General features: G+C 38.4%; 1 protein-coding gene across 11 annotated transcripts in view; it reads left to right on the forward strand.

The window, feature by feature from the left end:
* The window catches only part of MARK3 (microtubule affinity regulating kinase 3), a 60,373-nt gene that overhangs the window by 29,138 nt on the left and 3,407 nt on the right, over window positions 1–27,828 (forward strand). For 3 of the 11 annotated variants that reach the window (XM_058845299.1, XM_058845318.1, XM_058845308.1), the window contains 12 exons: window positions 282–352; window positions 5,505–5,561; window positions 5,773–6,009; window positions 6,104–6,223; window positions 6,911–7,010; window positions 7,251–7,363; window positions 8,119–8,272; window positions 9,758–9,975; window positions 15,289–15,392; window positions 19,975–20,139; window positions 20,864–21,121; window positions 23,485–23,511. In XM_058845299.1, the coding sequence (XP_058701282.1) occupies window positions 282–352; window positions 5,505–5,561; window positions 5,773–6,009; window positions 6,104–6,223; window positions 6,911–7,010; window positions 7,251–7,363; window positions 8,119–8,272; window positions 9,758–9,975; window positions 15,289–15,392; window positions 19,975–20,139; window positions 20,864–21,121; window positions 23,485–23,511 (1,624 nt within the window). The remainder of the gene's footprint in view (window positions 1–281; window positions 353–5,504; window positions 5,562–5,772; window positions 6,010–6,103; window positions 6,224–6,910; window positions 7,011–7,250; window positions 7,364–8,118; window positions 8,273–9,757; window positions 9,976–15,288; window positions 15,393–19,974; window positions 20,140–20,863; window positions 21,122–23,484; window positions 23,512–27,828) is intronic. The other 8 variants (XM_058845353.1, XM_058845360.1, XM_058845370.1 and 5 more) reach the window with 6 other exon arrangements.

The following is a 27,828-nucleotide window of genomic DNA, read 5'->3' on the forward strand; positions in this document are numbered from 1 at the left end:
TGTCATCTTTGTTTACAAAACAGAAGTATGCTGCTCAGTTTCTATCCTAAGTAATTGGAAGGAAATGGTTTCCTTTGTGTATATCCAGTCACTCATTATTCTCTTGTAAAAGAGGTGATGGTATAGTAAATTGCACAGCAGTTGTGCCTTGTTCTCTTGAGCTGCCCTGTAATCATAAACTTGAAGTGCAGTCATTCTGGTGAAGCTGTTGTGGGCAACTGCTGGAGAGGAATCTCTACATTCTGAAATTGGCATTAATACATCTTGTTATTGAATTGTAGGGGAGGTGTTTGACTATCTGGTTGCACATGGAAGAATGAAGGAAAAGGAGGCTAGAGCTAAATTTAGACAGGTATGTATAACATTCCTGAATGTCAGCTTTCCCCTCACCCCTGTTTTTAATGCTGAAATGAGTAAAACAGCTGTCCTTTGCATTTGACTTACAGCAGTGTTCAGCATGTTGTGGGCTTGTAGCTCTGAGTAAGAAAAAACTTAGGTCACAGCAGTACTTTGAAGGAGTCAGTAGTCTGTTCAGTGGTGCTGGTTTCCTTAGTGCTCAGTGCCAGGGTGTACAGGAGTGCCAGAACACAGAGACTGCTTGGTTTGGAAGTGTACTCCATTCCAAAATGCATTTCCTCTGGGCTGATTTCATATGTCCTTAGCTCAGCAGGTCTGTAACATTTTGGAAGTTGTTCAAATGTAACAGGCTACAAACAGACCACTTTCAAAATGCAGATGGTGTGTGTGGTAGGGATCCATTCACTCTCATCTGCTTACATGAGAAGATATTGTTTAGTAGTTCTAAAAAGTCACAGAAAAGTAATTTCTAGACTTGTTAGTTTAGTTTTCTTTATGATAAATAAGCTAGCCCTTCCGAGATGTTGGAAATTCATTGGTCTGTGAACAGCATTTCCATTCTACAGTAAAGCAGTACTGAACACAACCAAATATTTTTGCGTAGCTAATTTAAATCCAAATGACTGCTCCTGTAGCATCTAGAGTTTCAGATCTGACCAGTCTTATACACTTGTTCTCTGCTCTTGTGCTGAAATTTGTAAATGTCTATTCCCTTTGTTCACATGGATAACCTCAGTAATGTTGTGAAAAATACTAAATGTCAAAATTATGCTCCAGCTTAATGACACCTAAAAATAATGAGCAGGGACAAGAGTGGTTTTTTGAATGGTATGTAGGGATTTTAAACTGCTGGATCGTGGCAGTGATGTTGGAGGGGGAGGCTCTGATGGTTTCACTTCTTAACATAGCCATACATAAAAGAAATGTGATGTAATATATGAGACTACCAGGAACTAAATCAATGACTTTGCTTTGTCTTCTCTCATCTTATTAAATCTTGTATTTACCCTTTCTAATCTTTTTGTGGGAAAAAACCCACACCAAAACCACCACCACCACCAAACAAACCAAAAGCAGCTGTAGACTTCGATCTCCACAGAAATAATTTGTGATTATTAGAGTTATGCAGCTTGACAGTAAGGAAAACTTTTCTTACTCTTCAGCAAAGTCTTACATGTCTTTTTAAAGCTGCTGCCTTCACTTTGATGTTCTGGTAGGTAGAGAGCTTTCCTTTGTGATTGAAGGTTTCTGGTTTATGCTTCTGTGCTGTGTTGGGAGTAGAAGTGGTAGGATGTGAAACAGTCATTCCCACTTGAGCCATCTCTTCTAAATCCCTGGCTGTTGCCTTTGTAATATCACTTGAAGAGCTTCAGAGTAACCTGAGAGGACTGACTGTTCTCTCTCAGATGTGAATATTGGAAACTTCTACTGCTAGACTCTCTGCTCTCAGTCCTCAATTTATTTCAACAGGAGCTATGTGGAAAAAGATCTTGCAGTAATAACATTAAAATTGCATGTTTCTTCAGTAAATACCCATCTTTTTCTAACAGTTTTACTCCCCTTTAAGTGAAAGCTTACAGAAACAGATCAAACATGTTTTACAGGTACACTTAGTGCTTAATCTTATGGGATAATGTGGGTAGTACAGGATGTATGTAGCTTCATTTCCAAAAAGAAATGTAAAGGAAAAGATTTTAAAAGGGAGTTACCTGCTGAGCAGGGTATTTGACCCATCAAGAATTGGGTTTATGTACTCTTAGCCTGATGATTTTGTCAGTTAGTTTGTTGTTTTTGTTTTTGATTTCAGTAGAATAAATGCTGCTTATAAAGATACATAGATAGCCTCACTTGTATGCACTGGAATACACTTTTCAGTTTTTTCTTGCAAGTCTCTGGGTGCAGACAGCTGTGCTCTGTCCTCCCCCAACAGCTGATTTCCTGGCTGCTGAGCTCATCCAGTTTTAGAGGACCTTGATCTCAAAGAAGGGAGGTTCTTGAAAGCTTCAAAAGCCACAGTTACTGGGGAAAAAAAGAGAGAACCCTAGAAATAAGCAGAGGAGAGAAACTGTAGCACAAGCTGATTGGGCTTTGCTAGAGAGGAAAGCATTTGTGCTGGATGAAAGTCAGGTAACTTTGATGAGAGCTTGGCAATTTATTAGATACTAAAGCTCAGGCTGAGGGACAGTGTCAAAGGAAACAAGGCAACTAGATCTTGCTGGGTTCACAGGTTATAAAACTATTCATTTCACCTTACTGTAGTCCTGGGATATCTTTGTATAGCTTTTGGTCATTGTTGGAGGAAGAATGCACTCTGCAGACCTTTTATCTGATGCAATGCAGCTGTTCTCTGTTAGATAGAGACTTATGACATAATAGTCTTCTTTTTTTAAAAAAATCTGTTAATTGTTTTAGCAAACAGTGGCTCTTTCTAAACTGAAAAAACAGTTGTGCCATGATATTACTTCTTACAATAGGTGGTATGATATCTTATTTTCAGATCACGTTTCTTCTTTCAGTAGATGTGATTTCTGGATCAAACACTTGTTTTGTCTGAGGAGACACTTCCTCTCTAGCAGGCAAAGAGCAGAATTCAGTAATTCTCCCTTCTTTGCTTGTTAAAGATAAAAAGGAACAATTTTTAGTCCATTTTGTTAAACATATATAAGGATTTTAGCAGGGAAATAGAATGTAAAAGACAGTAATCATATAATTCCAGTTGCACTTGACAAGGAGCACAGGAGAAGGTACAAAGTCTAAAAATACAACTGTGCTATACAGTTCTCCATTGCAGACTGCTTTTGTGTAGCCATGTGTGAGAAATTCAAATTGAGAATGTTTTGCATTCTTAATGTCACCTTATTCTTCTTCCCCATTACAGACTTCCAGGCAGTTCTGGTTCAGTCTCATCCTTTTTCCACAGAAAAATCTGATGCGGAGCAGCAAGTCTCCTTAAATTTGTGTGTATTAATTCCCTCTCTTTTCTACAAGAAAAAATAATCTGGCCTTTTTCAGGCTTCTCACTGTTTCCCTGCTGAAGCAGTTTAGAATTCTTAATGCTAGTAGATGTTAGGACAGATCTTAGGAAATTATAAAATCCACAAAATACATCTTATTGGTGTATTCCAGTAAAGCAACAGAATGCTCTTAGCAGTGTGGAAGGGGCCTTGAGAGGTCATTTATCCTTTTGTCATTTGATCCTTTTAGAGAATGATTCTTCTGCCTAGAGAGAACTTCTGCAAAACCTCTATCTATACACTCTTTTTTTAAAGTCACTCTTTAGAAAAGTTTTTCAATGCTCCAATTTTTACTTCTGGAAAAAAGCTCAGATACTTTTTCCCCTCTTCACCTGCCAAGTGTCAGATAATTCCTCACACAAGAAGATTAGGAAGTGAGGGGGCTGTCAATGGCAACAGTGATGGAAGATGGAAGACAAGGATTTCAGTCTGGTGCAGCCTTGCTTTGTGCTATTTTTCATTCAGTTATGACTTCTGCTCTTCAATTATTAATGTCCTACACATTGCATTATTTCACTTCATGTGGATTGGACTCACTTCTCAGTCTCTGTGCCATCCTGTTGCAATGCAGAGGAGTTCAAAAGCATCTCCAGAGGAAACTACTGATTGATCATCTGCTCAACCTTCTGCTCTTAGGCAGTCACAACAAAGCAGTTCAGGAATGAGTGGTAATAGTGCTGTGTCTCTGCAATCCTGAATAAAGCCTGAGGTGTTTGTCATGCTGTCAGCATTGGAAGCCCCTGCAGAGTGAGCTTGTGACTGGCACTGAGGTAATGGTAGCAGAGAGAAAAGGAAGGGAAACCAAAAGGATGGGACAAGTGGTTGGCATGGGAGCACTTTGGCAGTTCCAGTAACTGTAAAAAGCTGAACTTGGAGTCTGAAAGAGGGAACCAGTACATAAAGGAAAAAGCAAAACCAGACTGAAGGTGTAGGGAATGGAAATAGAGCTTTCCACCATCTGCTTGGTTTCTAAGGTGATGTTTGGCATCTGAGTGATTCAGTATTACAGGGCACAAAGATCACTTTTGTGCTTAAGTTTCAAATAGAAAGTTTACTGGGGCATCAGTTACTTGACCTACTGGGAACCTTCCAATACCTTTCATGTGCTCTAAATGCTGAGGGAGAAAACCTTTGCTCCTTACCAGTACAGGAAGATCCTTACACTAAACTTGTGATCTGATCTTGAGTTATTTTCTTGTAACAGTAATGCTTCCTTATCTTTCTGCTGTGGAAGTATTCTTCCTCTTGAATGAAGACTGAAAATACATTTATTTAAATGTGGTTACTATTTTTATGTGCAGTTCACTTGGTTTAAGAAGTCATGATATCTGCCTCAATTCTGACCATGCATGCATGACAAAATTCATTTGACTGCATTTCTGGTCATGTAAGAATAATGCTTTATCCAGCTTTTCCATACATGTGAAGTTCTGCAGCAATGCTTATGAGTGTAAGAAGCAATGTACTATGGCACTGCACTGTGTAAACAGCTTATATGGTTTGCTATATAAAGCAGGAAAAACGTCATGATATTTGGAAATTATGATGAAAGAAATGATTCCATTACGCTTGAGAGACATAAGAGAGATTTTCCATTGAGTTTGCTATGGTATACGAAATACACTAAACCATATGCACTTAGACAGCAGATCTCTGTCAGATGCATAGTTGCTTCTCATTGCATAAATTTTAACAAATAGGCTGTTTCCCAGTAGTTTTTCAAGTAATCAAAGCCCATTTCTTACCCTTTTCTCTCTAGCATGGCATGAAAAATCACCTTTGGAGAGGGCCTGGAAAACCTCAGTCTAGGGGGAAAGCTTTTATAGCTGTGTACAGTATTGGAATGGAAATACTTCAGTAACCTTTCTGAAAGTCATTGCTTCTACTGGTCTATAATTAGCCCCACAGGAAAAACAAAATCCTGGTTCAAGTATAGGAGAAAGCAAATAGATCAAATAACATCAAAGTTATTCAGCAGCTTTTTCCCAAATATACTGGTCATCGTAGGAGTTGGTTATGTAGCTCTGACTGGATAACTTCATGTCGACTTCTGTAATAAATGTTGAAATCTTTGATTAAAGCTCCTGCTTCTTTGAGATGTCACTTACATAATTTGACTTGTTTTCTATCCAGATAGTATCTGCAGTGCAGTATTGCCATCAAAAGCATATTGTTCATAGAGATCTCAAGGTGAGTAGGAAAAAGTGTGTGCAATGTATGTGTGTCAGCTTCTGTATGTGTGGATGCAACTTTTATTGTTTATAAAATACAATTTATACAGATCTTTCTGTTTTATTTATTTATTTACACATGTTATAGCAAGTTTTGAGAAATATTTGCAACCAATAGCATTCTAAATCAAGTATTTTATTCATTTCACAAATCATTCTTTCTCTTCCAGGCTGAAAATCTATTGCTAGACGCAGATATGAACATTAAAATAGCTGACTTTGGTTTTAGCAATGAGTTTACAGTTGGAAATAAACTGGACACCTTTTGTGGCAGCCCACCATATGCTGCTCCAGAGCTCTTTCAAGGGAAGAAGTATGATGGACCCGAAGTAGATGTTTGGAGTTTAGGTGTTATTCTTTATACTCTTGTGAGTGGATCTCTTCCCTTCGATGGACAGAACTTAAAGGTAGCTTTTTGTAGACTGTGTTGGCCACGTTTATCTAATATTTTAAGTGACTTGCTGCTTACATCTTACTGTCTGTTCTTGTTCTGTTACCTAGGAACTTAGAGAAAGAGTGCTAAGGGGAAAATACAGGATTCCTTTCTACATGTCCACAGACTGTGAAAACCTCCTCAAACGTTTCCTGGTGCTAAACCCAACAAAAAGAGGCACTCTAGAGGTAATTGTACAAATGAGGTTCATCAGAAAGCTCGATATATTTTGGAAACTGCATTTTTGAGCTGAAACTTATTATTTCCATACTGGTCCTGTGCATATTTGGAGCGGGCTTTGGAGGTGGGATTGTTGATGAAAGCACATGACTCTTCAAAGATACTATTTATGGGGGTTGTAACACTCCTGACTCCAGTTACTTTCAAAATCAATGTGTCACTGCACTTTCTATGTCATATAACTTTTCTTGGTGGTTAGCTTGTGGATTCCTGCATTAATGGATGATCCACCATTGTTTTCCACATTTCAAGTTGTGAACTGGAGGTATTGGCTGCTGTAGTTGTCTTTTGTACCATCCTGAAGGAGTAAAGACCAAAACAGGGCTTCCATGGACTTATTTGGTGGAGGTTGGAATTCCAAGACATGTCAAAGTTGTCACGCTGCTCCTGGTCAGCATTGCAGGCTTTTGGCTCTCAGCTGTGAGCTGGAATGCAGCTGACTGGGGAGAAACTTGGCTTGATGTGCATAGTTGGTTCTCCTCACTGGGCCAAAGCAATAGGTGCTGGAAATGTTCTGGAAAATAAAAACTAGGAAAGACGTTAGTGTTTGTTGCATAAAGAAGTTGTTCTTCCCACAGCTTCTTTTCTTTGCTGTTAAATGTACTGTACTAACAAAACTTTTGTTTTTTTCATAGCAAATCATGAAGGACAGGTGGATCAATGCAGGGCATGAGGAGGATGAACTTAAACCTTTTGTTGAACCAGAATTAGACATCTCGGACCAGAAAAGAATAGGTAATTGAGTACTTTCCAGAGTAGGACGCTGTTTGCATGATGCAAACTACCACCACTCTGTATTTGTTTAACATTTGGAAAAAGTAGCTAATCCTTTAAAACTGATACTTGATCAGGTTTATGTTCTCAAAATTAATAATTCTGTTTTAATTCTTTAAATGTTCCATCCTTTCTCTTTAACACTCAGCCACCCTGAACATCAGAGTTTCAGTTACTTACAGAATGTCTGCTTGGTTTTAGATATTATGGTAGGAATGGGATATTCTCAAGAAGAAATTCAAGAATCTCTTAGTAAAATGAAGTATGATGAAATCACAGCTACATACTTACTGCTAGGAAGGAAGTCATCAGAGGTAAGTACCATGCTTAAAACTGCAAAGAAGGAAATCAGAAAGTGTCCTTAGCAGAGTTAGGAGCAAAAATTAAGTCAGTTACTTAGGCATTGCATTCCTGCACAAAAATCCTTCGCACTTAAAGTCATGTTGTTCTGTGCATCAGCAGTCCACATGAATCAGATTTTTTCTCATCTGATTTTAAACTCTTGCCTTCAGACTCTCCAGAACTCCCATGTTTGCTCAGCAGCTCCTCTGAAAGATTTTGTATGCAGTTACTGTCCTGGCTAGTCTAGGAGCTCAGGTGTGAGTGTGCCAGCTGTAACTATTTTAAGAGAACCAAGGAGCAGGACTGAACAACCTGCAAAAGTTCTTGCATTGTACATTACATTTCAATATGATGCTGAGAGGGCTCAGCATCAGTAAGATGCTCTTGGTTCCTTTCCTGGAGGAGTTGGTGTGGTGGCCTCTACAAAATCTATCCACTCTTCCTTTTAAAATCTTGGAGAACTCTGAGGGGAGAGTTCTGAAGGGACAAATGGATTTTCTTTACTTATTATCCTTTGAGGATCTGTAAATTCCACTGAGTTTTACCTAAGACAGTTGTGCAACGCTCTTAAAGAAGGGGGGACCGCTAAGCAACTGCCCATGCCATCACTAATCTCCCATGTAGCAGAGCCATCTTCCACCTCCCTGTTCCTGCTCCCAGAACGCGGGGGAAATTTTCATTTATTTTGTCTGAACTCCTTGTTTTAATGCTCTCGTTTGTATTGTAGTTGGATGCAAGTGATTCAAGCTCCAGCAGCAATCTTTCACTTGCCAAAGTTAGGCCAAGTAGTGATCTTAATAATAGCACTGGACAATCTCCTCATCACAAAGTTCAGAGAAGCATATCTTCTAGCCAGAAACAGCGGCGGTACAGTGATCACGGTGAGCATTTCTCATTTTCAGTGTTGGAGAGTACAGTGACTTCCAGTTCTCCTCGGTTTCTGCATTTGCCTCCATCCCCCAAGTGTAAGGAGGATGACAACAGCGTAGTTCACAGCATGGTGGTTAAATATTTCAGTAAATAACTGATTTTTTAAAATTGGTTTTGTTATAAAGCCTTTGAAAGAGCTTTTAGACAACACTGAATACACCAACTTAATTCTCTTGTTCTGCCTTGTGTTGTCCCTTACATTCCTGACTGTGCTGGCAAAGTCTTGTTACACAAATTGAAGAGAATGTTGCAACCCCCTTTTTCATGAAAAGCACAGCACTCCTCCCCCATGCTCTTGTATGTCTGTTCAGCTTTTGTTTTCTTTTGACACTAGTAGGTCAGCTTGTGTCTAAAACTTGAAGAAATGTCAGTTTGCCAATATTTCTGGTTTCCTGTTTCCTGAGGGTAGTGTCACTTGGTTGTCCTGCAGGAATTCAATTTCTAAAGAACAATGACTCTGACAAACTTAAAACTCTTCTGCTTAATGGGAATGCAGTATAGTAGATTAGGATTTTCTACATGTCTTAAACATCCTCCTGCCCAGACACTTAACTCATGAAAGGAATCCCAGTTTAGGCCTACATTCTCTGCATTCAGAGGTTGCTTTCCTTGGGGAGTCTTCTGGGATGACAATTACTGGGGGTTTTGATACTTGTAAAACATGTTTGAGCTACCTATTCTATGTTTATGTATTTATATGTGTTCTTTGTATATATACATACATGCACTTTTTGATTAATTCTTATTAAAATGCTTAGCTAAAAAGTTGATGTAACTTGATGTATCCTCTTCAGAGGTGTGAGATGTCAAAAAACACAATCCTGACACATCCCACTGACTTTAGCCAGTGACCAAGAGGCTGTTAAAGCAAGAGGGAGGTTGGCACTTTTGAAAGGCCTTCCTCATTCTCAGGTGTTGGGAGCAGTTGTCTGTTCCTGGCACACGTGGGGAGGCTGGTGTGAACCGCTGCCACTTGTGGCTGTTGCAGGAGCACAGCCCAACAGCCATCAGTGCTGCTGGTGCCCCAGGGTTGTGTCACCAGCTGCCTCTCTTGGGAAATTGGCTTGAACAATGTATGGCAGCACTGTGCTAATGAGGGATGGTCTGGTTTGAATGAGTCAGGTACTTGTTAAGTGTCTTTAAGATGACTCTAAAGGGTTGTTCTAGCAAGCCAAATGTGAAAACAATGAAATTCTTGAAACTTTCATGGAAATCAAGTGGAACCTTCACCTTGCAAGGTTTTTGTTTTTCATAATATTCTACTGTTTCCTGAAATACATCTATTTCAATAATTTAATTATCTTTGTGCAACTCTGATTCCCAGTGTTAACTGTGTTGGTTCTCATGCGTGAATACATTTCCAGTGTGATAAAAAATAGTTACTGAACTTCTGAGAAGAAAAACCCTTTTCCTGTTTCTTTTGTTTGTTTTTTAAGCTGGACCATCCATCCCCTCAGTAGTGGCATATCCCAAAAGAAGCCAGACTAGTACTACAGACAGTGACCTCAAAGAGGAAGGAATTCAGTCAAGAAAATCCAGCAGTAGTGCTGTTGCAGGAAGAGGAATTGCACCAGCTAGCCCAATGCTTGGAAATGCCAGCAATCCCAATAAGGCTGATATTCCTGAACGTAAGAAAAGTTCGGCTGTCCCTAGTGTAAGTAGAAATGTTTATTTATCAAAACCATTAATTTTTTTGAGGCATAAAAAAAGTGTTAAACCTCTGATTTATTGGTGGTGCTGATATTACTTTTCATTTATCAAGAGTAAATGTAGGTATTTTTCCCTTGCAATGTCAGCTATTCAAGTTACCTCTTAATAGTCTTGAAGTAGTCAGTATTCATAATTAGCATTAGTAGCTCTTGGCAAACAGACATGATTTGGTTATTAAAAAAAAGTAAAATGAAAAAATGGTAGTTATGTTACTCCTGATATAATCAACTGTTCCTCTGTGGCCTGTGTGCAGAAGAATGAAATCTGGTTTTGTTATCCTGTTTTATAGTTTCATGTGTATAAGGAGACACCTAATCTTTGTCCTCAAACACGCTGTTTTAAGTCCTAGTTACATTGTTAAGATTACCAAAGAAATATAGTTCTAAAAACTCTTCTAAGGTGTATTTCAGCCTGTATTCAAAAGCAGTGTGCCTGGCTTATGTCCTTGTGGGCTTCCCCCACCTGCCTCTAAACTACAGCAACAAAAAAAAAACATTCCAAGGAGCAAAAGTAGTGAATGTACATGGTTTAGCAATAGGCAGTGTGCCAAAAGAAAGAAAATCCTTTGTTCAGTTTGGCTTTAACTTGTGTTCTCTGTGGTTCCTCCCTCAAAGGCAAAGTTGGAAATCTGTTTTCACATAATGCTTCAGTCTTGTGACATTTAATTTCTAAAACTTTGGGATTTTGTATTGAAAAATTTCATCCTTTTCAGAAGAAAAAAATTCTCAGTCCTTTATTCAACTAGTTCAACTTGCAACAGAACTTTTTTTTCTTTTTTTCTTTTTTTTTTAAACTTATCCCACAAAGCTTTCATATTTCTTTGGTCATAATATTCAGCACCATTACTTACAACAAATGAGGACATAACTTCCTGAGCTGCATGACATTCTGAAGCAAAAGAAGTGAAATTAAACTTTTTACTTTATTGGCCCTGTATTGTCAGTTGGCTCAGTGGCTAGTAGAGACTTGGCTCAAGGATATCAGCCCAAGAGTTTCCTTGGAAAAACACATCTTCTGCTGTAGCAGCTGTTACTCATAAATGTGAACAAGTACTCAGGATTTTAGGGCACCCTTCTTTGATTTTTGTGGTCCTCCACAGTTTCCCTTTGTTCTTGATCAGTCCAGAAACCATTCAGATTTGTTTTTTTCTTAAAAGATGGTTCTTAGCTATTGAATCTCAAAATGGTAGGATAATCAGATCAGTTTTGTCCTACATGGGACTTCACTTGATATTGTATGGTGCCTTATTCAAAAGATTTGTGTCACAGATACAACATACTTTACATTCAGTGTCTTTTCATCTGCTATTCTGTGCCACTCCCAAATACTGGGGATTTATTCTAGTAGGCTTATTCAAAATTCCTTGCTGTACCTGAAATAAAATTCCAGCTCATAACCATACTTCATGCTTCCCTTACTCAGTGTGCAACTGATCCAGCTGATCTTTTACTAGCAGTGATACCAGGTGGTGAACAGGAAATCAGACTTATATTGTCACTCGATAGTTAGTGTTTAAAATTGTCTCTGTTCATAGCTTTTCGCACCAGACAGTTCAAACCCATTTTTTTTTCTTTCATTTCCCACCTCCCCCCCCCCCCCCAAAATGTCACTTTGGCTTTCTGATTGTTGGGAATGAAGGGAAGTACTGACTTTTTACTCATTTCCTGCAGCTGAGTTGGGAATTCTGTTTCTTACAGTGTTGGCATGCATCTAGAAGGAAAAAAATTATTGGAGTTACCATATTGTCCTGAGGTTGAAAAAAGTTTGAGGTGAAGAAAGTTTCTGTTTTACTGAGCACTGAAGTCCTGAAATCTGTAATATAATGAAAAAACACTGAAGCGATAGAAAAATACCTTATAAAAACAATTATTATTTTGACAGAACAGCAAAAGCAGTAGAACCAGTCCTTGCTGGAGACCCTTAGCCAGTTGTGTGCTACTCTTATTAAATAACAAAGCTTAAAAGCCTGCACTTAAGGATAAGAGTTGTGCTTGTAGAGCAGATAGCTAAGTCTGGGACTGGAGTGAGGGGCTCCAAGCTGTACTTCTAAAGTTGACAGTGTGTCTAAATTCTTGTAAACCAAATAGTTCTGCAAGCTGAACAAGTACACATCAAAAATCTTTAAGCTATTTGGGCAAATACCAAATTAATAATGAAAACCTGCTACAGATGTTGGATGGTTAGCAGGAACTGGTGTATCTGTGTTTTAATAATTGCTTGTTTGTTAGATAGAACTTTTGATTTTTCCTCAACGTTGTAATAAAGCTACCCCAGAACCCTTAGAATAGCTTTGAAAAAACTGGAAGAGGAGAATACGTGGTAGATTTGGAAAATCATCCAGGGCCAAATACCATACTAGTGCTCTTAACTAAATAGATGGGTTCACTGTTGTAAGTCAGAAGCTTTTTTTGAAAGTGTTTCATCAGTCCTTGCTTTGGTGTCTCTTAATGAGAAATAGCCTGCCTGAGCAGTGCAGACCAGACTCTCTAGGAAAAGAGGAGAACTCTGTACCACAAATTCATCCTTGGTGCTGTGACTGGACCTTGTGCATGTGCTTACAAGTCTCAACATGTGCTTTGCTGTGTCAGCTCCTCCTGCAAAGAAGGCAGACAATGCCATGAGGATGAGTTTGGGCAGCTAACCGTGACCCTAGGGGTTGTCGTTCCGTCAGGGAGTGGGGTGCTGCTCACACCAGTTTCCAGTGCTGTGCACCTGTGCTATTTAGTCATGTCCAGAGATTAAGTCTAGATTGGCTGAACAAAAAAGTCACAGCTGAAGAGCTTCCTTGATGAATTGGGAAAGGTCATACACTAGAAAGTGTAAGGGCCCCAATACCAAGACTATTCTTGCCAAAACTGAAATCTGAAACCTTGAAATGCTTAAATCTCTTCCCCTGACCTCTGAAATCTGAGTCAAACAGGAAAAAATGTATACTGATGCTTCCATCTCTGCATTTCAGATTGAACAGGGAAAGCATGTCCTTGCAGTCCTCTCATTTCAGATATGAACACCACAACTTGTCCACTCCCAAACCTGAAAATGCATAGTTTTAAAAGTCTGGTCCAGCACAGAGATTGCAGTCTTGTCTTTCAGATGTGCAATATGACAATACACTGTAATGTTATGTGGTGTCTTCTCAAGGGAAACCAACATTTCATATTCAAAGGCAGCAGGTAGAAAGAAAGAAGCCACTGATTATTGTGCTTATTTCCCACCAGAAGACCAATGTTGGGTATTTTAGGTGCTGCATTCTCTAGTATGTTCAGAACACAGAACAAAATGCTCTGCAAAATACTAATAAGCAATATTTCACTGTATCATTGGTTTGTGAGGCCTCCATGAAGTGTCCTGCACAGTGTGACCCCAATAGCAGATAAACAAAACCTCACCTTAGGTGCACAGCTTTCATTGCTGGCAAGCTTAGTAAGGAGAGGGGAGTTTGTAGTGATAAATTTCAGAGGAAATTAGAAGAATCAATTAGAAGAAACCAGTGTTGGGTTTTTAAATAAACATATGAGAAGACAAGGCACATGTAAGGAATAAAGTACAAGGAAAGGGCCAGGAAGGCTTCTGTTGATGCTTGGCACATGCTTATCCCTAAGGAATATCTAGTGAAGACTGCTTGAGAACCCTTCAGACAGCTGCTTGCATCTTACAACTTAATTAATTGTTCTGCTGATCTAAAATAGTCCTTTGTCTTTGTACTTTTTAACACCAGGAGGTTGTGCACTTCACTGTTACATTTTAATTTGTACATTTGTGTAAAAAGATGTGTAACAAACAGGTCAGCAGTCTCTTAGACAAGATGGCTTCATGGTTAAATAGTTCAGGGAACGTGTTGCTTGAGACTCCCTAGATAGCAGATATTTTGCCTTAAGGCACTGGAGGTGCTTTTGCTAGTTATTGAGAACACTCCACTTTAACAATTTTATTTCAGGTTCGGAAACAAAAAAGGTTTGGCTACTCTGCTTTTGTGCTTGAACTAGTTTTTCCTTTCTTTTTTTTTAATCCCTCTTGCCATGACTCTCTCCTGTGACCGTTTATGCGAAACCTTTTCTTAATGCTATTTTTAAAATCCGCTGAGTTTCCCTTGTCCGTCATAGCATAATTCTTCAAAGAGCTCCAAAAGGTTAGTTGAGCATGAAGTCCCCTGCCTGATTCTTAGTGGCCCTCCTTACTCAACATGTGCTTATCCAGGTGCTGACCAGTCATTCCCTTAAGCTGGCCTCCTCCAAGACTTTCCCCAGCAGTGATGTTTGAAGTTTATAGCCTTTTTTGCTTCCTGCTTTGCCCCGTGATCCTTTTCTTTAAAGAAAACTTTTAAAGGTTTTTTTCCACTTTTCCAACCATTTGCAGTTTCCTGTGTTTTGTTCTTGGGGTGGGGAGAAAAAATACAAAGGCTTGCCAGCTTTTACTTCCTCTACAACCTGGGGGTGCATGTTTGTCTGGACCACCGTGCTTTTCCTACAGTAATTGCATCTAACTTTTTATAATTCTGTTATCTGTGAATTACCTATAGCTTCTCAGTCGTTCCTGGAAAATTGACCGCCAACTTGGGCATATCTCCACCCTCTTTCTCTGTAAAGACAGAGGCAAAGTAATTCTATTTCTTTTCTCCCCTCTAAAGTAAGGTCTGTAGTTTAAGTTCCCCTGGTTCTCTTGTCCTCAATGTATTATGCTTGTATTTAAATGTGTATTTTAAAAAATGTCTTACTAAAATCCTCTGCAATTCGTCTCTTATTCTTCCCTGTTTTTAAAACTTGTCTAGTGTTTCATAGTATCTTAATATTTAAAAGTCCATGTTTACCTTCCCACTGAATTTTACCACATTTGTTTGTTAAGTCTTTGCTTTTCCTATCTTGTTTAAGGGTATGATTTTAACTTAAAGGAAAATTCTCCAAGCTACAAGTGGTAAAGTATTTCAAAAGTAGGCTATAAAGACACAGGCTATCCAGATGTAGAAGAACGCTGTATATACTCAGAATTTGTAATTCAGAACATTTTTAATTAAAAACTTTAAGGAATATTAATTTTGAGCCATCAATATGAAATATAAGAACAACGTGTTAGAATTATTTTTTTCTGGTTGCCTTATTCCTTACAAATACTTGATGGAGTTTGTATATTAAATTATTTAATTATTTTAAGTTTTAGAACTGTGTAGAACTAGCCTAAGTAAAAAGCCTTCAATTATATGCAGACTAACCTCTGAAAAGCCTTCTGTGGGGAATAACAAACCTATGTTTTTTAATTGTAGAATAATACTACCCCTGGAGCAATGACACGGCGCAACACATATGTTTGTAGTGAAAGAACCACTGCTGATAGGCATTCAGTGATACAAAATGGCAAGGAGAACAGGTATATGAAATGTCTTCCTATGGTGTATGTCCCTTGTCTTCTTCACCTTTCCAAAAAAAATTGTAATGCCTAAATTAAAAATAAGTGATATTTTAATGTAATTCTTAATGAAAGGTGAGTACAGATCTTTGGTTATGGAGCACCTGTAAGTATGTTTGGCTTGGTTTTTTTTCCTATATTAAATTTTATAGTCTTAGAATGTAAAAGGAAGTTTCTAATTTCTGGTTAAATACATGAAATATTTGTAGCAGCCTTCATCTTAAATCTGTTATGAACCCCTGTGGTCAAACAGCATATGCTTGCGGAAGAGCTTTGTTTAGTGTTGGACTACAAAGTCCATCTTTCTTGAGCCATTCTCTTTTTATATTTCATTTATATTTTCTGCTTCACTGGGATTATTTGAAATACCATTTGTCCTTCAAGGTCTCAGGGAGAAGGTAATTTATTCTGAGCGAAGATGAAATGGTGATCAGCCATTGTCTTGGACTAATAGTGTTCCTTGCGGATACTGTGGCAGTCTAATTGTTTCCCAGGATTTACAGAACTCAGCTGCTTCCCTCCTCAGGGTATCTCCATATTCTGAGTGAAAACAGTCAGAGAAATAACTAATTTCATTTTAATTTTCTGATTGAAATCCGGAGTAGAGCATGCAGTGGAACTGGAGCTAACCACTCTATGTGTTGGCACTGTGGTCACATCTACTGCCATCCTGTGAAGAACTGTCAGAAATAATATTATAGTGAATGTAGATATCAGGTATAGAGTAGCAATTGGGAGGAATACCACCAAATTTCCTGGCTGGCTAGAGGTATTTTAATTTCTAGCTCTCTTTCTCAGAAATTTATTGCTGTCAAAAGCTGGTAACAATTAAGTAGTTAACCCTTGCCAGGAGAGCATCCAGATAGCTGGTACTTAAAGAAATGTGTACCCCTCTTCTATCCTTCCAAATTTTCTCCACCCCTTCCTAGTATTTTGATATTTTGTAGAGGGTAAGAAGAAAACACGTATTTTCTAACTTGTGTTGAAGTTGGCAGAAGATCTGCCATTTTTTGCACAAAAACTTACCCTTCCTTTTGGCAGTTGAGGAATTGTGATGTTGAATGGAAAGCCTGTCTATTCCCTGTTTGATTCCTGGAGCCTAGGGATAAAGAACATGATTTTGACCCTGTCTCTTCCTCCTAGCTTTGTGCCAATGGAAAGTGATTAAGGAAAGAGTCAAGCATAAGTTTGAAGACTGCCAAAAGTGTGGTTGGCTAGCTGGGCCTGCAGTCACCTGTCTTGTGAAGTGCAGCACAGCTATTTGGCTCTTAGTGTGTCTGTCTCAGCCTTTATTGGTTACTCTTTGTTAATGTTACCAAGTTGCTTAGGTTAAAGCTCACCATCCTTTCTCTGATTTGATATGTTAATAGCTTTTTTCTTTCCAAATGCTCTTTGAAAAAACGAATCTTTCCATAATAGTTTTGATAATAGTTTTATACTTGATTACTTGGTTTAATACAATTTTTGTTCAATCTTAAACTAATATCTTCTCTATAATTTCTTTATTATATTTTTAAAAACTATTAGATATTGTTTACTAGGAGTGCTTGAGATTTAGATATTCCCTTTATTTGGGAGTAAGTTCATACTCATAAAGAGCAATTTTTTGAAGTAATGTTATTTCCCTAGCTTTGAATTTCTCGGGAAACTGATGTTTTTCTGGTTTGTCTCATATAGACCTTAAACTCAAAGTTAAGATTGACAACTATATTAGTTGTGTTTTATATTCGTAATTGGTTATCCTTGTGTAATTTACCTTTTATTGTCAATATGATATTTAAATATCATTTGCTTTTTCTACAAACTAGCCTTATTTGGGTCATTTGAAATGTCTGAGAATTTATATTTGCACAGGTAAAAAATGTCTTTATAGCTTTTATCATGCATTTTTTGATTACTGCATTCATTATTTTTTATAGAGGAATAAAAAGAGAAAAGATAATGAGAATGCATTGCTAATTGTATTGCAGTTGGAGACTTGTCATTGTCTGAAACGCTTCAATACTAAACTTCATGTTCATTTTGGCACAGTTTCAGAATTACTGTGATTTGGCACAGAATTCAGAATTTACATCTGAATGTATTTTGTTGCTGTAACTGGGTAAAGCATTGACTGGTCACATGAAATGCAGGGACCTTTAATGCAGGAAAAAGCAACATGGCTATTGATGGGAATGGCTCTTCAGAATTAATCTTTAATGCTATTGTACTCTCAGCTTGGCAGAAAGTAACTCTAGAAACTTGTTATTTTTTCTTCTGTAAAACAAGATCTGAAGTTGAACCTGGGCTTTGTACATATCCGAGGTTTAGTTCAAAATTACTTTTGAGCTTTTGAAATATCTGTTGGTGGAAAATGTTACAGGCAGAAGTAATTGCTGTAACTGGTTTGTTACAGATTGGATTTTTGATTTTCCATAACTAGTCAGATACTGTGACCCAGTGAAAACCTGGGAGACTTACCATAAAAGGCAAGATGCACACATTTAAAATCTCTATTTTTTCTGTAGAGAAAGTGTTAAAACATTGCTTATTCTGCTTTTATCTTGCACACTGAATTCTGAGAAGGCACTATTTCTGAAAGTACAAAAACTTTAAAAAATCGATAGTCACTAGATCTGATGTTGGAGAAAGTAGTCTTGAAGACCCATGCCAGACTGGTAGGAGCAAAGAGTTCTAAGTCTCCCATCTCTCTTTAACATTGTGTGGCTGACACAGGCATTCTGCTAGAGACGACTCTATTGGCTTTCCTCCAAAGCCTGAGCATTAATTAACGCACTTGGGGACTCATGAAACACTTCATAATGATAGGCAATTGCTTTAAATCATTTGTAACACAAATGATTTACAACAGCTTCAGATTTTTAATAAGCCTTGGCACTAATTGGTGATTGTTAGTTCACTGTTCTGTGTTCCCAGGCTAGTAATCCAAGGAAGCTGATTTCTAGCAAAGCATCAGAGGAAGAGAAGGTCCCTTATTGATACCTTTAGTTGTCACATCTTTGGAGGCAGGTGACTAAAAACTTGGGCCTTGTGTCATAAAACTAGATTCTTTATCTTTTCCAGTAAATATAGGGGAAAGGAGCTGGAAGATGTTGAGTGATTAATGACCAATTACATGACTTCAGGGTATTAGTTTTGAGATGAATGTTCGTTTTCTTACAATTCCTTAAAACCCTGGGGTAATGTAAATGCTGGGCCTGTGTTGAAGGCTTCATTGTAAGTAGTGCTTGTAGTTGTCATTCTGATGGATTCAGCATTGTTGAGATGCATGCATGACTCAGATGAAGTTTTTCAGATCCTGAAAAGTTAAACCAAAGCCAAGTATGTTTTGCTAAGCACTTTAGCTTGCAGTTCAGATGTCTGAGCTGTGTGGTGTTTTGTACTGGTGCTTTGGGAGCCGAGCCTGAGAAGTGGGTGAGCTGACACTTGTAGCTGCACTAGTATTCTCCTCCCCAGTGTCTGATGTACAGAATTCGGTAACAGGACTTGAGTTTGTCTGTGTAACCATAAAGTTAGTTGAAGGAACATGCAGTATCTTGAAACTGTCACTGAGAATTACTGATTTCTTAACCTCAAGCAAAATTTCTGAATTACAGCTGTCTTACTTTTAAAATAAAGCTCAGATGAATGACATGGTGGTGTAGTCTGAAAGGCCCGAAACACCTTGTGGCTTCTCACTTTCTTCCTATCCTTATCATTACTAGATAATGTGAAGGCTGCAAAGAGTATTTTGGCCTAAATAAATAAATAAATTTAATGCATAAATAAATTTTATGCTTTGAACATACTATACAGCTGGCAGCTTACTGGCCATTCTGCTGAGACAGTGCTCTATGCTTTCCTTCAAAGCCTCAATGGTAATTTGGAGAATTTAATGTTCATGGTTAAAGCAATACAAGATGCTCTTCAACAGTCATTCTTCTTTCTTCAGAGAGCAGCAAGCATGTTCAGTGCCTTACTACACATACAGGTTCATTATTAGCAGCCTTTTTCTTTTGGCTTCTCCAGTGTTGTTAAAGATCGTGGTGTTTTTGGTTTTGACTGTACCTGTGAAGTCTCTGATGTAGATTTGACAGCTTGTCCAACTTTCAATGATTTCTTTTTACACGGATACATTCTGAAAACAAAGGATTCCGCTGTAGTAATGGAGCTATCATGAGTCTTTTGGAAAGTGCATTTGGTGGGGGTTTTAATGCATTGTTTACTGTTAAGAGCAATACAAGTTACATTAGTGCTTTATCATAGAGCTTTGGCATGGAATTCTGAGTTATTCAGGTTCTTCAATGAGGGTATCACTGCAAAGTAATGGTAAGAGCATGGTCACTTATAGATGTCCAGTGCCATGTAAGTAAGGATGCTTTTTAAGGGGAGTGTAGAGTAGTTACTGCTGTTTACATAGAAGAGGAGGGCTGTTAGAGTTCGTGTTCTTTGATAAACCAGTTAATAGAAGGAAAAGTTTGCTTTTTTTTTTCTATGCAGTAGTTTGTTGTTGGTCCATCATGCTCTTCTTTCTGCCTCTGCCTGAACCCAAACCCCCTCGCAGCCTGACAGAAATGTTCGCTTACGCAGCTAGCCCTGCTTCAGTTTGTACCACATCCTTCTCCAGTGTTCGGCTGCGACATCAGAAGTCGATGTCCATGTCAGCCTCTGTGCACACGAAGATGATGTTGCCTCCAATAGACAATGGCGCAGATAACTTCAGGCCTATGTAAGAACCAGAAATCGTTGTGACACTAACTTATACCCACTGCTTCTTAACTTTGTGCTGTGGAATTTTAGTCCTAGATTGTTCTAGTATATTTTGCCCACAAGATGTGTGTTTCCTCATTTTTTTAGTCTTGTTTACATTTGTCTTGTGGTGTGTCAGGCTGTCTGTGACATAATCCTGCAATAGTGAACCTTAATTTTTTCCTATTGTTAGGAGTATTGGACATTCCCTATTGTCAAAGTTTGTGGGAGACTTTAACTGTATCCTGAAGGACTTCACTACTTCGAGCGGTTCGCTTGTAGAGAATTTTGTGTAGGATACTTTCAAATTAGTAAGACTTTCAAAGATGTATGTACAGAATGTGGAGGGAGAGATTCTAAAGTTACCTATTCTCTTTCCTGGGAGGAAACTTTACCGGTCTATTCTTTTATCAGTCTTCTCAGTGAAACATTGTAGGCCTGGTTTATCTGGTCTTTTCCAGGATACTCCTGTTGCACTTTTCTGCCTATGTAGGTTTCTGTTTCGGCAGCCTCTTAATCCTAACTTCTTACAAATTTTGGTTCCATACAGTGCTGTAATAATGTTGGTATTTCCAACCTTGGCCTATATAAAAGTGTCTGCTTATGCTTTACTGTAGAACGTAGTGTTTTGTGTTTCCTGCTGAGCCCTAGTGCCTGTGTGAAAGCGTTCTAGCATTGTTTTTTTTTGTTGTTTTCTGCCCTAGCACTATTCCCGATCAGAGAACTCCCGTTGCTTCAACCCACAGCATTAGCAGTGCGACCACCCCTGACCGTATTCGTTTCCCCAGAGGAACGGCCAGCCGGAGCACGTTCCACGGGCAGCTGCGCGAGCGCCGCACCGCCACCTACAACGGCCCGCCCGCCTCGCCCAGCCTGTCCCACGAGGCCACGCCGCTCTCACAGACCCGCACCAGGGGCTCCACTAACCTCTTTAGCAAATTAACTTCTAAACTAACGAGAAGGTAAGCCTCTTAAAATATTACTGCGATGTTTCTGTCTTTTTCTCCTTTTTATAGTAGAAGTACCTCATTGCTTAGGTGATTTTGTCCACGTTCACTGACTAATGGCTTAAGTTCTGCAACTGAAAATGCAGTTGCTTATGATGTTTTCATAGTTCTGTTTTGGTTAAAGAAGCCATTTGTTTTTGGGAGTTGAGTCAAATGGGATTAAATGTAAGACTGTTTGGTCTGTGCTGTTTCTTCTGTGCTCTTCAGCCTCATGTCTGAGGTACAAATGCTGCCGAGATTAAACATTTCAGCTCAGTCAAAAAGCTGCTCATTGGCTGCGTAGTCCATCAGTAGATGGCATAAACTAGGATCCCAGTCTAGATATTTGATGTAGCATTAGAAGCTCAGTTTGTGTTTCCCAGTCACTTAGTCCATCAGTGTTTTCAGCAAAACCTTGCTGGTAACACAGAAAGTGTTTTACCACAGGTGGAAGGGTAGGGGCAGGAGACAAAAGCTTCTGTTGGCAGTACTGGCAGACCATTTTAAAATAATGGCAGTAATAGGATTTCAGTCTCGGCAGGAGTCTGGTCAAACCTTGAAAAATTTATTCCTACTTTGGACTTTAGTTCATGTGCAGATTCTGTGTTAGGTATGAAGGTGTGGTGGTCTAGCCAAAGCCAAGCTTTAGCAGGTCTTGCTCTAACACTAGCAATTTTTATTCTAACTGAACTTCTAGTTTCAAATCCATGTATGATTTAGATTAGGTCCTATAAACTCTAAAATTGGAAATTGTGTTTTTTCCTTCTGTATTTAAAACCTGTCAGTTCCCATACCACATATGTCAGACCACTGATCTCTACAACTTGCATTTGTAGAATTAAGGGCTTGTTTGTCTTTGCTTTAAGATAATCATCAAGCTTTTGTACATTCCTTATCAGGTGAAGTTTTTTGGACAAGATCATTCTGATCTTGGCCTGCTAGCTTTTGTTTTAAGCTTATACCACGTCAGCACCAAACCATTTCCTTCCTGTCTATTTTATGACTACAGATGCCTCCCTCTCAGTATCCCCTTTGCAGTCTCCCATCCCTACAAAATAATGCTGAGCCAGACTCCAGTTTTTCACAAATGTCTGATTTCAGTTTAGAGAGTGAATTTCTTTAAAAATGTAGAAGCTGCTTCTTTGCAAAACAAGAACGTGACAATCTAGCCTTTGATAAGTGTTTTAATTTGCTCAGTTCTCTGCCAGGTAATACTTCTCTGGGAAACACTGTGCTGTAGGAAATTTGGTTTGGGTTTTTTCCCCCCTTCTTTTTATGTTGAGAGAGAGAGGAGTTTAATTTGAAAATTTTTTAAGTGTTAAGCCATCTGCTTTATGTCAAATGAAGTCTTAATCAGCCACATCCTTTTGGCATGTCTTTCTTTCTGTACTTTTGTTTGTAATATCCTTACTTAATTTTCCATTTGACATTCCAAATGTGGATGTTCAAACTGTGAACATGCAAACTTTTCACTCAGTTGTTTAGGCAGCATTCAAACTTCTATCATTACCTCAGAGTTTCAACTTTTGCAGTGCAGTGTTGCTTTCTTGAAGAAGTCTTTCCCCACGACTTTTGACAGTAGTTTAAATTCCATCTGGACTTGGTTAAATAACATGCAGTTGTAACACAATAGCACAGTTACAGATGATTAGTTTGCTTTTGGAGGATGCCTTGCAGCTGGGGCTCTGTTATATTCAGTGCTGTACAAACTACTGAAGAGGTGGATAGTGCCACTGAAGGACATGGTTATGTTTCTTTCTGTTAAATAAAAATTTTAAACCTTGTTACTCATTAGTTTATTATAACATGCTCTATGGGGAATCAGAATTCTTTTGGTTATGAACTACTTATGTTCTGGTGTGGGCAGTTGTTATAGCCTCAGCCACTTAAATAGCTAAATATGTAAGGCAGTTTTTGGCACAACATGGCTGACCTAATGGTATGAAGAAAGGAAGAAACCTAACTCTGAAGATACTCAGGATATAATTATAGTAGAGTTACTGATTTTTGCTTTCTGTGGTAAATATATGAAGAAAATCCAAACATATTTTTACCTGACCTTGCAGATTTTGAGTTTTAAAGTGTTTTGACACCAGTACATATTTTAATTCATAATAAATACTGGTTACATATTTCCAGAAAAAAATTGAAAGTAGCAGTGCCAGGAGTTTGGCTCTTCAGTTCCTAAATCATCTGCCTAATCTGAGAATGTATTGAAGTATAATTTAATTGTGCATTTAAAATGAGATATTTTTTGCATGTTTCGCTCTAAATGCCTTTTTCAATTTACTTTGTACAAAATTTTTTGTTAACTATTATTTTGGCTTAATTTCTTTTAGAAACATGTCATTCAGGTTTATCAAAAGGTAGGATTTGTTTATATTTAAAAAAAAGTGGCTCCTGCAATTAACAAAAGATTTGGCTTTTCTAGCCTTGGTTTTCTGAAAACTAAACTTCCTACTGAGAACTAAATACTTTCTTTCTTCAGAGGAAAGCATAGAATAAATCCATTAACTCATGATGATATCTAAGAATCTGTGGCACCATCTGTGTTGTATAACAAGATGCTAAGCATGCCTTGTGAATTCTCCTTTCTTTGATAGAGTTGGTAGTGCCAAAGTAATTCTGTTCTCCGTACTAATACACTTAGCATGCTTATGTTTGAAGAATGAGGTGTTTGATAACAATGATGAAAGTATAAACAAAACAATACAATTACAAGCAAATAAAGGTAAGTAATATTAAATTTGTTATCTCTCTGTTTTATGATATTGAAGAGAAAAAAAGGTTTGAAGTATTGCCTGCAGCTGAGCACCATTGTGAATTGAACAGTTTTGTGTGGAAGATTGAATGAAGATTCAATAGCTGTGTATTTATTTTTAAATGGGGTGCATTTGTTGAAGCGAATTGTAGCTGAAGTGCAAATAGACCACTTCAGTTATAAGCAAAAAGTACATTTATGCAAATTATCAACAAAATGGAAAAGTTCAGAAGTCTGATTCACATTTCAAGCCAAAGGATTGAATTTAGTTTTGCAATTTGGGAATGAATCAAGCTGCTATATTTCTCATTAATCCGCTATGATTCATGAAAATCGCTTATACAATTTTGATGTGCAGATAAATTTTCCAGCAGAGTTTTGTAATAGCCTGTTTAGTTGTACCACATCTTGAAACTTCTTAAAGGGTAGTACTTCCAGTTTCCTACTACTGATCAAAACCAGGGAAATGGGGCCAAAAAACAGGCATCTGTTTTCACCTTAGAATACAAGGCTATGCTTGTGACTGTAATTTGGAGTATTTGAAGTTACACCATTTCAAGGAAATGCTTAGATTAGAGAGTCCTGACATATGTAAATTGCTGCCTAAATGTGGGTTTATTATGTACAGTGAGAGGCTAAAGGTACCCTACCTGATTAACTGAGTAAATTCCATGCCATGGTGATAGTAATCAGTGTTCTTCCAAACATGTCCTGTTTGGAACTGGTGTTGGTTGTCTTGGCTGCCATTGTCACAGCTGATGTGAGAAAATGTAACAATTTAATTAAGAAAAGAAACCATCCAACTTGACATACAGCTGGAAATGAGCAGTGACAGTGGCTTTAACCCAGCTTGCATCATGAGCTGTGGGGTGCAGCCCACTTCTAAAACAAAGGCTTGTGATCTGTGCAGCCCCACACAGCTGGATGCATCTACTTTTGTTCTGAAGAAAGATGGGACATGCTAATATGAGTACTGTTTTAAACTAGAAGGTTATTGTTTAAATTTGAGACTTCAGGGTAATTTTTAGGTAATTTTCAAAAAATTGCCTTTGACTTGAGGCCAGAAGTCTTAGGCTATGGTGGAAATATCTGCTACATCTTTTTGAATACATTTGTGAAGTCTTACATGACCTGCACGGGACCAGTGTGCTTTTTTAATTCTGTTTTAAGTATGTGTGGTGTCCCTCCATACCTGATCTGTATGTAGGTACAAAAACTGAAAATGCAGGGGCTTTTGGCAGTTTCTCTTGGTTATTTTATCTATGAATCCTACCTGAGATCACTGTCTTTGTAGTTCTTTCAGAGCTACAGTAACCCAGTAGCATGTATTCATAGTGCCACAACATCAATTCTAGGAGCTGAATGAAAGTAGATAATCAGTCACTACTTGTTAAACTGCTGAGTTTTAATATTCTACTCAGTACACAGAGGTATCAAATATATATATATGTGTGAGTATATATATATATCTTGTACTATGCACTGTCTTTGCCAATCTGCATATTGTGGAAGTCTTAACTTTTTTTTTCTGACAGCAGAAATGACTCAATGTTCTGGATTTTATTGCAGCATCATTCCTCCATTTCCAGAAATTGATCTTATTTTATCATCTTGCACTTTTTGTTATTTTCAGTATCTTTTTAGACAGTTTTCTTTGTGTTTACTTGGTTATTTAAAACAGCATACAAAGATGTAAAGAACAGGGAACACAGCATAATTTGGGACAGATGTGTGGAAACAATCAGATTTGTGAAATCTCTTCATAAACCATAAGGTAGATAATGTGTAGGCATGGCATGACAAATGAGAACAGAACTTGTCTATGTATCTGTTCCATTCTCAAGACCAAGAAGCATCTTGGTCCATAAAATCAGTTTGTGTAAAACACAAGCAAAAGCAGAAAACTTAGAGCATAAACTAGCACAGAAGTGAATATTGTATTAGCAAGTGAGGAGGCCTCAGGGCTGCATCTGACTCACAAACCCCAACTGAAACAATCCTGGCAGTACAGTAAGTGCCTGTTCCCAGAGCAGCAGGGCTGGGCTGTAGAGCTGGACCATAACCATGTCTGTCATGAAGAAAGGAGCACCTTGAGAGACTGGCACGGCTCTCCTAAGCTTGGCATGATGGCTTACATTTGAGGTTGTGTGTCACTTCAAGCAGTTCCTTCTGCTCACTGAGTGGAACGTTGATGCATGGAAAAACTGAGCAAAGCGAGGATTTTCTGAGAGGCTTCCATGAGAAAGTTTTATTATTTCAGAGTGGCAGGTATGTTGTAAATAATGACCTTTCTTAGATTTAGAGTACAGTGGTTTACAAACTGAACACATTAGCTTAATTTCAAACTGAAAAGTGTGTCAGGACATCATTAGGGATTTTTCCTTACAGACTTTTCTGGACAGATTCCAGCAACAGTAAGGCTGTTCATTGTTGGGGAAACTGGTTGTGCTCCTATTTTCTACAACCTTTGGCAAGTTTCAAAACAAAACACAAAGGACCCAACAAAAATCCATAAGTGTTTGCAGCTCTTAAAGCTACCATTTTCCACTTCATAGGAACACAGAAGGCTCTTTGAAGTTTAAGTACTCTTAATTTTTTAGTTGAGGAGTGTTTTCTAACTTTTTGGTTGCTTTGCCCAGTAAAACAATCATCTGAAAGGGGAGGATCTGTTCAGTTGGTACATGTGGTGGTTCCTACCTATCCCTTTTTGGTCCTGTAGAGCTGTCACAGAGGATGATTTCATGGCTGTATATACAGGCATGAGAAATCTTTTTCCACCTTCTCTTGTATCCACCACAGATTAGTAGCATGAGACCTCATGAAAATAACAACAGTAACTGCCTGCTTTGCACTGGGACCTCCAATTGATATCTTCTCATTTTTTCCTGTATCTTTTTTGCTTGTGGCAGCTGTTCATTTGCCGGTGACATTGTCCCCCTTGTACCATGAGCTGTGGCATCTCAGCAGGGTTCTGATCGGATGCTGCCATCACCAGCAGCTCTCAGCTAAGCAGCTTTGCACCCTTTTAAGTGCAGCTGCTTTGCAGTAGCACCTGAATTGAATTTGGGCTTGTTCTGTGGCCCATGCAGCCAGTGCTGTCACCCTGCCCCTCACAATGCCAGGACAGCTCCTGGTCCCCTGTGACAGGGACTGCCAGAGGCACCTCGCAAGGCTGATCCCTCACACAGCTCTCAAAAGGAAGGAAAGGAGGAAATCACACCTTGTAACACCCCACACACCCTGATATAAATACCACTGTGCATCAGAAAATAAGGTTACTGTCTTACATTCCTGTCCCTAGACGCCTGCCACCCAAACTGCTGTGTTTGTGTTACTCAGAGAAGCCATGTACTGCCTTAGTCTGGATGACAGCGGTGTTCAGGCAGCATCTCTCTGAGAGGAGCTAATGCTGATATGTTGAACCATTTTCCTTCAACAATGGGAAGGCAGAGAAAGATAATTTTCCCCTTAATTCTTCTTGACCCTGGGCTTTCAGTAGATGGTTGTGACCAGCAATGTAGCCTTAAGCACTGCAAGAAGACAGAAAGCTTAAGCTTGTTCTTGGGTGAGGAAGATACATCAGTGTGGGAATTACTAGGATGGAGTTACCACAGCTTGTGAAATCTTGGATTTACCTCTTAAAGTTCCATTAAAATGTATATGCATCTTCCTCTTTTGCATTAAGGTATTATGGTATTGTTTGAACACCTCAGATCTGATGAGCATGCAAATACAAGGTGATCAGACTTGTCCTTAAATAGTTATGGGGATTTTTTCAAATATATCCTTTATTCCAGATAAAACTTCTAAATTACATTAGCCTAAAATCATTTGGGAATTATTTCTCTTTTAGGAGGTACTTAATAAATACAGTCACTTCAATATGCTTTGTAACTTTAGTTTCACTTTTCTGCTTTTAGAA

The sequence above is a fragment of the Poecile atricapillus genome, chromosome 1 (genome assembly GCF_030490865.1).
Source record: "Poecile atricapillus isolate bPoeAtr1 chromosome 1, bPoeAtr1.hap1, whole genome shotgun sequence".
Classification (NCBI taxonomy): Eukaryota; Metazoa; Chordata; class Aves; order Passeriformes; family Paridae; genus Poecile; species Poecile atricapillus.